This window comes from Rana temporaria, chromosome 4 (genome assembly GCF_905171775.1).
Source record: "Rana temporaria chromosome 4, aRanTem1.1, whole genome shotgun sequence".
NCBI lineage: Eukaryota > Metazoa > Chordata > Amphibia > Anura > Ranidae > Rana > Rana temporaria.
In genome coordinates, this window is record NC_053492.1 from 154,622,652 (window position 1) to 154,638,554 (window position 15,903).

Genomic DNA, 15,903 nt, shown 5'->3' on the forward strand with positions numbered 1-15,903 from the left:
AGACAGCAGATGATAATATTTAGTATGGTCATGCTCTATTTGCATTCTACAATTGAGTACATTACTATGCACGTGCTGATGGTGTTGCAGCTGCCAATCTTGTGACTGGCGAAATGAAAAGAACTATACTCAGGAATTTCCCCTCAACTCCTCTGAGAAAAAGTGATGCAACTTAAAAGAGAAGTGCAGGAAATAAAAATACAAACATAAATACTCAACTAGATGGCTGCAGCATTGGTCTGATTGGATCCATGTTGCAGCTGCCCCTGTCAGCTTTACACAGAGAACTGAGTGATCAAAGACCGCTCAGTTCTTAGGTCTGCTCAGAGCACAAAGCAGTGATTGTCAGTCACCAGTTTGTGCTCTGCCCCTCCAGCGCTCACTGGAGTGGCGACAGTCCTAATATGACAAGGAGCTTCAGACAGGTCCAAAGGCACATGTGGGCCTTCCTAAAAATAAGGTAAACATTCTGGGTAGAACATTTGCAATTTATCTTGGCTCAATATCACCAGGAGTAAATGCAGGAAAAAAGCACTTTCAACAAGACTTCATTAATTTCTGTATCTAAAAGCACTGTGAAGAAATTGATTTTCAATGTTCACAACACAGAAATTGTACTTTTTTGTGAAAGCAGAATCCTGCCCACTAATCTGATCAATCAGCAGATGCTTCTAAGCTTTTAGAAATTAACTGAAACCCCAACTCTAGGCCTTATTCACATATTGCGTAGGGGAATGCGGGTTCTGGCTCCTGATTTCAAACGGTTTCCCTATGTCATGCATAGGATGGCCCGTTCACTTGAGTGGCCTGCCCTATGAACATTTATTGTACTATAAAAGCTCTGGGACCAAATTTTAGCCCTGAGCCAGGCATGAAATTACACTCATGTTTTGCCACAATTCTCCCTTGTTTTGTGGTGCAACAATCGCTATAAAAATTGCATTGCACTTTCTATCACGATTTTGAGTCGTAGGTAGAAAGGTAAAAGCATGAAGAGTCCTAATTGCCCAAATGTGAACGGTGCCTTAGGAATCGCACAGGAATGCACACGCGCAGTGCTGAGTGATTTTAGGCCATTTTTTTTCAATGGTCTGAAGTCACACGGCACTGAACTAAAAGTAGTGTATGCTCTACTTTTGAAAACTCACCATGCAATCCGATGTGGGCAAATGCACAGTGTTTGCAACTTGCGTTTGGGGTGCAATTAACATAATATTGACACCTGCTGCAGATCGCAACTATATTGTGTTTTGAACGTGGTACGGGAAACAATGTACAGAATGCTGGTTTCCTGCACCACGTTCCTTAGAGAAGGAATAAATTCTCAATTGAAAAGAAGCTATAGAGGTCAGGAATGGCTTGTTTTTAAATTGCTTTTACTGTTAGTTAAGAATGTGTAAATAGTTTAACGTCCATAATCTGGGCACTCACTGGTGAACTTTAACTACTAAAACTGAATACAAAAATATTTAGTTAAATACAATTTGGTTCAAGGCCTGCACAAACATTAGTTATTGGTTGTGTTTATATTAAAAAAAAGATGGTGTTTCCAATGTGATTCCCTAAATGCCAGAAGTACATGTCATTGTTCTCTGAAGAAACACATTAATGGTTTCTGTTTTTTACTGTACATTGAGTAAAAAACTCTGTTATCAAAAATAAAATTGCACAAATTATCATATTAGGAATATGCCTCTTTCATGATATTAACAAATCTGGAAAAACTCAACAGAGATTATAATTTTGCTAAACTAAATGATTGTCCACCTCTCAAATTTCTTAACTGTGCCGACTTTTACAAGAGGGCAAAGTCCAGAAACCATATAAGCAAGTTTATAGTTCAAAGCATTGCAAGCAATAACCACTTCCCACTGACATACAGCTATATAAGTTCCTCAAAAAAATGTTCCTTATGCCGCGTACACATCATCACTTTATGTGATGAAAAAAAACGACGTTTAAAACGTGAAACGACGTAAATGACTGTGTGTGGGGGAAAACGTTGTTTTATGTCTTGTGAAAAACGACAAAAAAAAATTGAAGCATGCTTCAATTTTATGTGTCGTTTTTCAAAACGTCGCTTTTTACTTCACAGAAATTGACCGTGTGTAGCAAAAAACGACGTTTAAAACAACGTTTTAACACCCGCGCATGCCCAGAAGCTAGTTATGAAGCGAGCTTCAATGGAAAAACGTGGTGAACGTAACCTCGCTTTGCTAGAACATTGTGAGAAAACGATGGTGTGTAGGCAACTTCGTCTTTGAAAATTGATGTTTCAAAAACGTAGTTTTTTACTTCACAGAATATGACGTTTTTTTTCATCACATACAGTGATGGTGTGTACGCGGCATAAGACTCTGGTCCCATGGCTGTTGGGAGGACACATCACAGGGTCTTGCAGAAATCAGCACTGATATCATAGGAAGTGCTGAAACAAGACCAGTCGACTGGACAAGGGAAAAGAACAAAGAACAGCTTCAGACCACCAGTCCCTGAGATCATATGACAGCGTATGCTTGTAGTTGGGCTTTATGTTAGCCACTAACATTAGTGCATAATTTCACCATCACGTGAAATCTTCTTGACTAGTGCTCTCTTCTATTGTAAACATAAGCACTCCATTTGCATGAGTAATCATGTTTAGCCATGAAAAGCTATGCCATATATTATACATTTTGTTTTGTTCAACCAGTGGAAAAAAAAAAAGAGTAGCCGGCGGAATCACTCCTGCTGTGGTATTGTGTCCTGACAGGGGGAAGAATTCCCCACAGTCAGAACATAATGATCAGTGCTGCTGTCTATAACCAATGGCACTGATCGTTTGGGGGAAAAAAAGAAAAACAGACAGGGTGATTGTACACAAGTAGATTGATAGATTGCCTTCCGTAAAACCAGGGTGCCCATACATGGATCAAAATTTGGCTGGTCGCTGCTGAACCTGACAAATTTTGATCCATGTATGTCTGGCTGTAGATGTCCCCACTGCTGGAAAACAAATGCATTTAGGTGATCTTTACTTGACCCAGCCAAGAAAATCTAAATTGGGATGCTCTCGTCTAATGTCTATAAGTGCCTTTAGGCCCTTTTCATAAGGGCGTCTCCACTAAGCGGAATCCGCTTGTTCAGCGGGGAATCTATCCACTGATCCCCACAGAGCAGGTGGATGACAGGTCTGTCTCCATTCCACTGTTCAGAGCGGACACGAACACATTCCCACTTTCCTCTATGGGGCAATTGGATGGAAACTCCAATTATTATTATTATTATTATTATTATTATACAGGTGTAGCGCCCCTTTACTTTCAGTATGGGCACTACGCTAAAGTTAGTGGGAAATGGCAGAGTTATTTTGCTCCCATTCTGAATTTGTTAAAATTGGGACTTCTGTCACTCCAGAAACGTCCGCTGGGTCAGTCTGTGCTCCAGGGATGCAATACCATCCCTGGATGGCAGTTGGCGTCAGAGGGGTTCTGGCAGAGCAACTTTCCCCAGAAGCCAATCAGAGAAGTTTCTCCCTTGCAAGGCATGCTGGGGAGGGGTATATCTGTGACAGGTGTCATGTGCTAACCAAGTTTCGCGGGGTCCCCGTTCCAGGTACGGCATCCACCTTCAGGGTGCGCGCATCCATGGACCCCACCAGCGAGGCCCACCAGGCCAGAATTGCAGTTTACATAAACCCTCATCCTGAGGTAAAAAAGGGACTCCAGTGACTTACTGGATTCCCGGTTCTATTAAAAGGATCCCAGGCTAGGTGCCGTTCGATTGGGGAGTTGGCTTGAGGGGAACCCAGAGGCAGGTTGTCCAACAGGGCTTGAGCGAGCCAATTGGGGATCCGGTGACTGGAATGGTGACAGGTACGTGCTGCTGTCATCCGGTGACCTATGCTACAAACTTACTGGGAGGATTTGCTCAATCTATCCATCTAGCTCACCTAAAAGTAGTTGGCCTGTGGCAGAGGCCCTAGAGCCAGGTCTGTGAGAGAGATCTGTTCCTCCCAGAAAATCCTAAGTGACACTTCGGCTGCCAGGCTTGTGAGAGGGGTCTGTCCGGGGGCACGTTACCCACTCCAACTAGAGTGGCGACGAATAACAGTTTGGTACTATATTGAGCAAGTACTGCTCAATTAACCACTTCAGATCCGCGCTATAGTAAAAATACGTCTGCAGCGCGGACCTGAAGTGCCAAGTGGCCGTGTTTAAACGGCCTGCTGTTTCTCTGCTGGAAGCGCGTCCTCGCGAGCGCGCTTCTGCAGAAAACTGTGTTGGCCGTGTCCCTCGGACACAGCCAATCACAGATCGTGCTGAATGGCCAATCACAGCGGCCATTCAGCATTCGATCTAGCCGTCCAATGAGAGATGATCTCGAATGTAAACAAATGAGATCATCTCTCATCGCCGGCTTTCTCTCCTTACACACAGACCGCGTGTGAGGAGAGAAAGACAGTTTCACATCGATCGTTTACAGTAAAAAAAAAAAAAAAAAGTGAGTGACACAAACACTACCCAGTCCCTGCCAGTGCCACCTTCCAGTGCCACCTTCCAGTGCCACCTTCCAGTGCCATCAGCCAGTGCCACCAGCCAGTGCATTTTCATCAGAGCCACCTGCCCCTGCCATCAGTGCCACCTGCCCCTGCCATCAGTGCCACCTGCCCCTGCCATCAGTGCCACCTGCCAGTGCCGCCTGCTCGTGCCATCTGCCCGTGCCACCTGCCCGTGCAATCTGCCAAAAGTGCAATCTGCCAAAAGTGCAATCTGCCATCAGTGCCACCTGCCAGTGCCACCTGCCCGTGCCACCTGCCCGTGCCACCTGCCCGTGCCATCAGTGCCGTCAGCCATCAGTGCCATCAGTGCCACCTGCCATCAGTGCCACCTGCCGCCAGTGCCACCTGCCGCCAGTGCCACCTGCCCGTGCCACCTGCCCGTGCCATCTGCCCGTGCCATCAGTGCCATCAGTGCCATCAGTGCCATCAGTGCCACCTGCCATCAGTGCCACCTGCCATCAGTGCCACCTGCCATCAGTGCTACCTGCCATCAGTGCCATCTGCCCGTGCCATCTGCCAGTCCCATTTGCCGTCAGTGCCACCTGTCAGTGTCATCAGTGCCACGTGCCATCTTTTGTCATTGCCAACGATGGCTAAAAGATCTTTTTCACTTACGGAGGCATACGAAATTATTGCGGCCGACGAGAGCAACGGGGAGCTCTGCGATTCTGATTCCAACCGCAAGGTCAGACGCCGGATCTGATGTTGAATATGAGCCGATAGTTAGCAGTGAAGAGGAAGAGGAGAAAGAGGAGGAAGAGGAGGAAGAGGAGGAAGAGGAGGAAGAAGAGGAGGAAGAGGAAGAAGAGGAAGAAGAGGAGGAAGAGGAAGAAGAAGAGGAAGAAGAGGAGGAAGAGGGTCCGCCCGCCAGACGAAGGCGTATTGCTAAGGAGGCAGTGCCATCCACCAGCACTGCTGTGCCATCCACCAGCACTGCTGTGCCATCCACCAGCACTGCTGTGCCATCCACCAGCACTGCTGTGCCATCCACCAGCACCGCTGTGCCATCCACCAGAACCGCAACACCTCGTCAAGCAAGGTCACGTACCAGTAGGTCCCATGCCAGCCTTCCCTATTCCCTTCAGTACCCCTTGTGGCTTCCTCCTAATTCAGGAGAAGCCAACATTCCCCCTTTCACTGCCCAGCCAGGAGTCCAAGTGGACACAGAAAATTTTGCCCCAATAGATTTTTTCAATTTAATTTTTACTGAGGACTTGCTTTCCTCAATTGTTTCCCAGTCCAATCTCTATGCCCAACAATTTATTTCCAGTCACCCCACATCCTATTATGCCCGTCCCTTCCAATGGAGACCCCTTACAGTGGAAGAGTTTAAAAAATTTTTGGGCCTCGTATTCTGTATGGGACTAAACCACAAAAACGAAGTACGTTCATATTGGTCAAAACGCCCCATATACCACATGCCCGTCTTTTCCTCAAAAATGCCCAGGTCCAGATATCAAATGATCATGCGATTCCTACACTATAGTGACAATACCCAGTGCCCTCCCCGAGATGACCCAAATTTTGATAAACTTTATAAGATTCGGCCACTACTAGATTATTTTTCCCAAATTTTCCCCCAGTTGTTTACCGCGGACCAAAACATCTGTGTTGACGAGTCACTTGTCAAATTTTCTGGCAGGCTCGGCATAAAGCAATTTATGCCCTCCAAAAGGGCCCGCTATGGAGTGAAGCTCTACAAATTATGTGACCGTGCCACCGGATATACCTATGCCTTCAACATATATGAAGGAAAGGACAGCCAGCTACACCCCCCTAATTGCCCAGACTACATAGGAACCAGCGGGAAAATTGTTTGGCAACTCCTAAACCCGCTCATGGAGAAAGGCTACCACTTGTATGTGGACAATTTCTACACAAGTTTGCCCCTTTTCCGAAACTTGTATAGAAAGAAGACACCCGCATGCGGCACCGTACGGTCGAACCGGAAGGGCTTTCCTCAAAGCCTCGTCACCAAGAAGCTAAGAAAAGGGGAGACGGCGAGTGCACGCAATGAGGAAGTTCTGGCCGTGAAATGGAGGGACAAAAGGGATGTGTACGTGCTTTCTACCATCCACAACAATACATGCGTTACCATCAGAAGGAGGAATGGGCAAATCCAGAAACCTAAATGTATCCACGAATACAATAAGTTCATGGGGGGTGTCGATTTCAATGATCAAATGATCGAGCCCTACCTTTCCACAAGACGATCATACCAGTGGTATAAAAAAGTTTCAATTTACTTATTCAATTTGGCCATATACAACACCTACGTATTATATCGAAAATCCACTCCAAGACCCAAATCCTACCTTTACTTCCAGGAGGAAATCACCACTGCCCTTTTATACACCAGCAACCCACCAGCAACCATTCGATCCGATGTGGTAAGCCGACTCTACGAGCGCCACTTCCCAGATAAAATCCCTCCCGGACCAACAGGCCGAAATTCCCAAAAAAAATGCCGGGTGTGCTCCAAAGATGGAGTGAGAAGAGACACCCGTTTTCATTGTGCCCAATGCCCTTCCCAACCAGGCCTCTGCATAGGCGGCTGTTTCCGCCGTTATCATTCCTTACTAAATTATTAGTCACTTCCTGCCATTTACCTTTACACCCCTTATGCCTCTGCTTGCTCTGTATTTGACCCTGGCTTGTTATTTGACCACGATTCTGCCTACCGATTTTGTTTATACCTCTGCCTGATATGGAACTGACCCTGGACTGTTATTTGACCACGCTTATGCCTACCGATTCTGTTTATACCTCTGCCTGATATGGAACTGACCCTGGACTGTTATTTGACCACGCTTATGCCTACCGATTCTGTTTATACCTCTGCCTGATCTGGAACTGACCCTGGACCGTTTGACCATTCTTTTTGCCTGCCTCTTGGACTGATCTTTTACCCTGCCAGTGGACTAGTGGGATTCAAAGCACAGGGGTCTCACATGTGAGGGGCTCCAGAATTGTTTTTCTGGATGAAGAAAACTATTGTTTTTGTTTTCTCATTCTAGATTAGGGTCTGGTTGCCCGGAGGCTTCAAAGAGATTTGGGTGGGAGAAGCCTCTACCCCTGTCCCCATTCTGTCCTGAACGAGGCCCTACTTCTGCCTGCTGCCTGTAGGACCTATGCCATCATGCCTGTTGCCTGGACAATTGCATTTTCTTTTGCTGACCAAGTCCCTGCCTGCTGCCTGGACCAGTGCTATCGTCCCGTGGACAACTGCGCTACTAAAACCACAGGTACATTTTTTGTTTACCCTTTGCTTAGCATAATGTATTTTGGGGTGTAATTCTTGTCACGTGTATGCTATGTGTCCCTAGAACACCGGTTGGTCTTCCTTGCATGTTGGGCCTCTGTATGTGGTCTGGCTGTGAAAAAGTCCCACACATGTGGTATCGCCATACTCAGGAGGAGCAGCAGAATGTATTTTGGGGTGTAATTTTTGCTATGTACAGGCTATGTGTTGGCAATATCTTATAAATGGACAACTTTGCATAAAAAAATTGCGTTTTCATTTTTTTTCCACATTTTCCAAAAACGTTTGGAAAAAAATGAATCGTTCAAAAGACTCATTATGCCTCATAGATTATACGTTGGGGTGTTAGCTTTCCAAAATGGGGTCACTTTGTGGGCATTTCCATTGTCCAGGTGCTCCAGGGCCTTCAAAAGTGTAATAGGTAGTCAACATGTTAGATGTGTAATTTATGCTCCTAGAACACCTGATGGTGCTCCCTGCATATTGGGGCTCTGTATGTGGTCAGGCTGTGAAAAAGTCCCACACATGTGGTATCGCCATACTCAGGAGGAGTAGCAGAATGTATTTTGGGGTGTAATTTTTGCTATGTATAGGCTATGTGTTGGCAATATCTTATAAATGGACAACTTTGCATAAAAAAATTGCGTTTTCATTTTTTTTCCACATTTTCCAGAAACGTTTGGAAAAAAATGAATCGTTCAAAAGACTCATTATGCCTCATAGATTATACGTTGGGGTGTTAGCTTTCCAAAATGGGGTTACTTTGTGGGCATTTCCATTGTCCAGGTGCTCTAGGGCCTTCAAAAGTGTAATAGGTAGTCAACAAGTTAGATGTGTAATTTATGCTCCTAGAACACCTGATGGTGCTCCCTGCATATTGGGGCTCTGTATGTGGCCAGGCTGTGAAAAAGTCCCACACATGTGGTATCGCCATACTCAGGAGGAGTAGCAGAATGTATTTTGGGGTGTAATTTTTGCTATGTACAGGCTATGTGTTGGCAATATCTTATAAATGGACAACTTTGCGTAAAAAAAATGCGTTTTCATTTTTTTCCCACATTTTCCAAAAACGTTTGGAAAAAAATGAATCGTTCAAAAGACTCATTATGCCTCATAGATTATACGTTGGGGTGTTAGCTTTCCAAAATGGGGTCACTTTGTGGGCATTTCCATTGTCCAGGTGCTCCAGGGCCTTCAAAAGTGTAATAGGTAGTCAACAAGTTAGATGTGTAATTTATGCTCCTAGAACACCTGATGGTGCTCCCTGCATATTGGGGCTCTGTATGTGGTCAGGCTGTGAAAAAGTCCCACACATGTGGTATCGCCATACTCAGGAGGAGTAGCAGAATGTATTTTTGGGTGTCATTTGTGGTATACACATGCCATGTGAGAGAAATAACCTATTACAATGACAATTTTGTGAGGGGGAAAAAAAAAATAAAAAAAATATTAATTTTGCAAAGAATTGTGGGAAAAAATTACAACATCAAAAACCTCATCATGCATCTTACTAAATACCTTGGAATGTCTACTTTCTAAAAAGGGGTCATTTGGGGGGTATTTGTACTTTCCTGGCGTGTTCAGGGCCCCAAGAAATGAGATAGGCACCGGTACAACAGGTGTGATATTTTTTTTATGATTTGCACCATAGCTTGTAGACTCTCTAACTTTCACAAAGAGCAAATAATATCCACTAATTTGGGTTATTTTTACCAAAGACATGTAGCAGTATAAATTGTGGCCAAAATTTATGAAGAAAAATTAATATTTTGCTAAATTTTATCGCATAAACTAAGAAAAATTCATTTTTTTTCAAAATTTTCCGCCTTTTTTCATTTATAGCGCAAAAAATAAAAAGTCCAGAGGTGATCAAATACCACCAAAAGAAAGCTCTGTTTGTATGAAAAAAAGGACAAAAAATTCATTTGGATACAATGTTGTATGACTGAGTAATTAACATTCAAAGTGTGAGAGTGCTGAAAGCTGAAAATTGCTCCGGGAACGAAGGTGGTTTAAGTGCCCAGTAAGCAAGTGGTTAATATCCGGGCCTGACACTGCAAGGTTCTTCTTTCTTCTTCATCAACCTGCTCTTCCCACTTAATGTTGATGTTGGCCGTGTTTGGCCTGGAATAAAGCATTGGAAAACTCTTCATTCACTGTCTGGACTTTCGCTCACTGCTTTGTTATCCATCTGCACCCATACGCCACATTAGGGTAACTCAATATGCCGATCCCAAAAACAAATCAGCGACTCCTTCGGGGGTAGTGCTACACAGGATTTATATAGCGCCAACAGTTTACGCAGCACTTTACAATATAAAAGGGAGACAATAAAGTGCAAGAGGATTAAGACGGCCCTGCTCAGAAGAGCTTACAATCTAATAGGGTGGGGCAGGTGGTAAAAAAGGTTGTAACTGTGGGGAATGAGCTGATGGAATGCCATCCGATCCACCAGATGGGTGGGGAATAGGACCACCATCCATCTGTTTTTGGCAGACAGGATCAGATTGGATGGCGGCAGGATTCAGCGGACACACACATGTCAATTATAGCGCTTTTCATTTGCCCATATAATTGTACGTTTTTTGTTTTTTTTTCCACAAGGACAACATAGCTGGACTGATTTACTTAAAGACTTGGGAAACTTCATAAAATAAATAGCGTGAATATTCACTTAAATTATCCAATCATGTGCAGATGAAATAGGTTAACAGGAATTTGCTTTTCTCATGACTGGATAATTGAAGTTAATATTCACGCAAGTTGTTAGAAGATTCACAACCCCCTTTACAAAATTAGTCTTAGTGAATTAAACCTTTATTTCATGTACACTGCTAGGTCTATGGCATTTAACAAGAGTCACAGTTTTCTGGTCCATAGCCCAGTGTAGGGACATCTTATTACTGCAAAAATAAACTGGGACCTACAAGTGTTAAGAATTAGAACATAACACCAGCTGAGTGGATTTTCAGTTGAAGGAGAGATAAAAAGTAATTGCTGGAGTTCAGCTATATAAGAAAAATAACATTCTGTGAAATAATAAATGTCACTTGTGGATAATTCAGAACAGAAACAGATTGGCAGTGAAATTTGAGGTATACCCTGCAGCATTACTTATAGAGCTCTGCTATAAACTTACAGGCTACATGGAAAACATTATGTGCCTTATATTGTGAATAATCTATTTTTATTACATAGAAACAACAATGTATTCTCAATTACTGGGCCTTAAAATACTGCATCTGACATGCACATTTCATTATTTCTTTCTATGCTTCATAGAAAACTAGGGAATAATTACCAATCTGGTCTTGGTGATTTTATTTCACCCCTTGTATTTTGTGCACATCAAATTCACGTTATAGGTTCTTTGAGCTCTGATCAAACACACGCCCATATAGCCGGGTCAAGAGTTTTTCAACTTGAGCTGAACTCTGGAACAGATTGGCTTTTCTAGAGATTAATGGTATAGCTTTGCCCTGATTACTAAGGAAGTTTGCTATGGAAACAGTGATGTCTTCATATGGCATGACATGCTCAGTAAAACCACATTATTTGTAAATTTCACAGATCCAGCCATGTGGTCTATACTGAAAAGAGTTTTTAATTTGCGTCCTGCTGGAAAACACAGTTTGGAGGTCTCCTTACCCCAAAAGTTGCTTTTGCTCTTGTGCAACATTCACAGTTTGTCGACAGGCTGTGAGTTCCTCAGTCAGGATAAGAAGTTTGTTTTCTTTTGCATTCAGTTGCATTTCTGCTATCTGCAATCTAAGCAAAAAAGTAATAAAAAAAACTCTTAACACACATGGAACAGAGGTTATAAGATCTGTAGACTTTTTATTAATGCAGTTTAATTTACAAATATATTTACTTTCTGGAAAATGATATGGCGATCATTGTAGTGATGTTGTTGAACTTATCCATTACAGTGTAAGAAGTAAAACATGCAAAAAAGTAGCACATGATGCATTCTTCCAAAATCTAACTTGTAGTGGTTGGACTTGTATAGTGAATGTTGATTGGTTATAGTGGGTTACTATAAAAGTACATAGTTACTTAGTAGGTGAGTTTGAAAAAAGACACAAGTCCATCAAGTCCAACCTATGTGTGTGATTACCGTATTTATCGGCGTATACCACGCACTTTTTTGCCCTGAAAATCAGGGCAAAATCGTGGGTGCGCGGTATACGCCGATACCCGTTTTCCCGCGCCGAGTTTGAATACTGCGCCGACATATACCGAGCGCAGTACACTCGGGTATAGTCGGGCAGTCTCGGCTCCTTCCGCGCTCACGTCCTGGACGTACAGGACGTCAGCGCGAGAGTTGCCGAGCATTGCCGACAATACACATGTGTACTTAGCTCTGTATATGTCAGCACAGTATTCAAACTCGGCGCGGGAAACGAGCGGGGAGGACGCGAGGACGCCGGACCTGACGAAGAGGACACCCGAAGCCGCAGACGGACGCCGGACCCGACGAAGAGGACACCCGAAGCCGCAGAAGGACGCCAGAACCGACGAAGAGGACACCCGAAGCCGCAGACGGACGCCGGACCCGACGAGGCCGCCGATGGACGCCGCGCAAGACACCAAAACTGTAAGTACAAAAAAAAAATTTCCACAGGATTCGGGGCAACTTTAGGGGTGCGCGTTATACGCGGGAGCGCGCTATACCGCAATAAATACGGTATATGTCAGTATTACATTTTATAGTATATCCCTGTATGTTGTGGTTGTTCAGGTGCTTATCTAATAGTTTTTTAAAACTATCGATGCTCCCCGCTGAAACCACCGCCTGTGGAAGGGAATTCCACATCCTTGCCGCTCTTACAGTAAACAACCCTCTATGCAGTTTAAGGTTAAACCTCTTTTCTTCTCATTTTAATGGGTGTTTCTTATTAAATTCCCTTCCGCGGAAAAGTTTTATGCCTATTGTGGGGTCACCAGTATGGTATTTGTAAATTGAAATCATATCCCCTATCAAGCGTCTCTTCTCCAGAGAGAATAAGTTCAGTGCTCGCAATCTTTCCTCATAACTAATATCCTCCAGTCCCTTTATTAGCTTTGTTGCCCTTCTTTGTACTCGCTCTATTTCCAGCGCATCCTTCCTGAGGACTGGTGCCCAGAACTGGACAGCATACTCCAGGTGCGGCCGGACCAGAGAGTCTTGTAGAGTGGGAGAATTATCGTTTTATCTCTTGAGTTAATCCCCTTTTTAATGCATGCCAATATTCTGTTTGCTTCTGTTTGCTTTGTTAGCAGCAGCTTAGCAGCTTGGCATTGCATTAAACTTTTGCCCTTTGCCTTTTGAACTGATCATTAATTAAAGTGACACAAAACAAAATCCTTGGGCCCAGATTCTCAAAGGGCTTACGACGGCGCAACGACATGTATGCTGTCGTAAGTCCTAATCTGGGCCGTCGTATCTATGCGACTGATTCTTAGAATCAGTTACGCATAGATATCCATTAGATCCGACAGGCGTAAGGCTCTTACGCCGTCGGATCTTAAATGCAATTTTTTTTTTGTCCGCTAGGCGTCATTTTCCCTGTCGAGTATGCAAATTAGCTAGATACGCGAATTCCCAAACGTACGCGCGGCCGACGCAGTAAAGTTACGACGTTTACGTTGGGCTTTTCCCGGCGTAATGTTGCCCCTGGGTATATGAGGCGCAACCAATGTTAAGTATGGCCGTCGTTCCCGCGTCGAAATTTATAAATTTACGTCGTCCGTGAATGGGGCTGGACGCCATTTACGTTCACGTCGAAACCAATGACGTCCTTGCGTCGTCATTTGGAGCAATGCACCCTGGGATATTTTACGGATGGCGCATGCGCAGTACATTCGGCGCGGGAACGCGCTTAATTTAAATGCTACACGCCCCCTACCCGCCTAATTTGAATTAGGCGGGCTTGCGCCGGGTGATTTACGCTACGCCGCCGCAACTTTACAGGCAAGTTCTTTGTGAATAAAGCACTTGCCTGAAAAACTTGCGGCGGCGTAACGTAAATGAGATACGTTACGCCCGCCCTAAGTTACACCATTCTACGAGAATCTGCCTCTTAGTCTACAAAAATAATCTATACAAATCCACTACTTAAAAAGTGTTACTAAACACAGGACCCTGCATTTAAAATTCTCATCAGCAATATATAGCAGTCTTATGACTTTTATCAGTGTCTGGTTAAAGCTTGTAGGAGGAGTTTACATTCTGCTCTGACTGTCCTATGAGGCTAAAGGACCCCTGACTATTTGTCTGGCCCTGTGTCGATTACATGCTAAAAATAGCAATACAGCAATAGACACCAAACTGTGCTGGCTCCAAGGCTATGTTCTATCAGCAGATGGGTCGGGGATAGTAAAAGAAGGGGAGGCTCAGAGAAGACAGGATCAAACAGCCATTTTATACAATGCAGAGGATTAACACCTTAGGTTCCAGGCATGCTTTACTGCATATACAGACTGATTTTACTCTTGTGGGTTTAGTAACAGTTTAATGGCCCTGTAATCTATTTTCCTCAAAATTTGTTTCTTACTGTGTTTTCCTGCCTCCTTGAGCTCTCATACCTCTTCTTTACCCCTTTAACTTCTGCTCTTCTGTTTGTTTGAAATTGGCAGTGCATGTTGTTTTTTTTGCGGTCATGTGCACTGCTCTATGCACACTAAAAACTCCATAGTCCTAGTCTATTTTGGGAGCGAGCAAGAGAGAGTAGCTACGTTCCTACTTGCAGTAGGACCATGGAGAATGAATATAGCCACCCTCTAACATGAAGTCAAATAACACCAGAACAAAAAAATGGGATTTGGATATTTGGAGGAGGCTGACAGCAACATAAGGTATATTTAGGAGTTAAGAATACATACTTGAACAGAGTTATTATTTATTTATTTTTTTAACCAGAACTTAGTGTCACTTTATGTCTGTATGTAAAGCTATAGTAACAAATTTTGCTGTGCTGGATAAAGGTATACTCAGATAATAATATGCATAAGCAACTGGCACCAGTCGAATAATATTTTATTTTATATTTCAGTCGAATAATATTTTATTTTTTAGAAGCAATCATATGACCAAATGCCTAGGTTTTTGGTCATACGATGACCAGAGGGAAACTGAGCTGGAACAACACATTAAATAAGGTACATTCTGTTACTCTATGAGAAAATGTGCTAACCACTACAAGTCTTGTGAGGAATAAGCAACAGAAAGAAGAATTCTCATCAAAAGTAGTGAAACTACCCATGTTGCACTCTTACAAAAGACCCTCCAGAAGCCAGAACTTTTAATAAGTTAAAGAATTCCAAATAATATCATTGAGGCTATGGATCTCTGTTACCTCAGATTAGGTTGTTGTTCACCAACTCAACAGGAAAGACTACTGAAATAAAATATATATTGAGAGTGGTAAATGCAATACCATTACTTTTTACATACCCATGATTGTAAATTTCATAACCTGCCACATTAAAAAAAAATACAGAAGAAAATAAAGGCTGGTGCAATACTGGCTCTGTTTAGACACTATTTGAACAGGGAAAAAATGTCTAGCAAAATGTGAATTTAAAAAGTAAAATAAAATAATATCATTTGCTGATACATCGCATTCTTTATTATAACGTGATAAAACAGCATTTACTAAAAAAGCTACGTAAATGTAACTACTGAGTTAAGACTTCTTACAAGGTGACAAGGTAAAGCAATATACTTAAAGACAACACCAAACCTAACTTTGTTTGCCAACGATGGCTGTTCTAAGTGAATTGTGTTCCCCCCAGGATATTTCTGTTCTCCTTCTACTGAAAGAGAATTGTCCTGACAAGCACAAGAGTTCTAGTCTCTTACCCTTTTACTGAATCTACAAAACAATCTTGAGTTGCTGTGGCCACTGGTTGTGCATTTCATTTTATGGGTAGAGGCACTCTGGTTGGCAAAAGGTGTAAATCTCGCGCCAACCGAATGTGAATAATACTTAGGCCTAGTACACACGAGAGGATCGATCCGCGGAAACGGTCCGGGGGACCGTTTCCGCGGATAAATCCTCTGGCGGATTTTGATCTCATGGTTGTACTAACCATGAGATCAAAATCCCAACGGAATGAC

At 43.3% G+C, this 15,903-nt stretch overlaps 1 protein-coding gene across 2 annotated transcripts in view; it reads right to left on the reverse strand.

Moving 5' to 3' along the window:
• Window positions 1-15,903, reverse strand: part of LEKR1 (leucine, glutamate and lysine rich 1) — a 279,264-nt gene that overhangs the window by 122,015 nt on the left and 141,346 nt on the right. For both annotated transcript variants that reach the window (XM_040349234.1, XM_040349235.1), the window contains one exon: window positions 11,451-11,570. In XM_040349234.1, coding sequence (XP_040205168.1) covers window positions 11,451-11,570 — 120 coding nt within the window. The remainder of the gene's footprint in view (window positions 1-11,450; window positions 11,571-15,903) is intronic.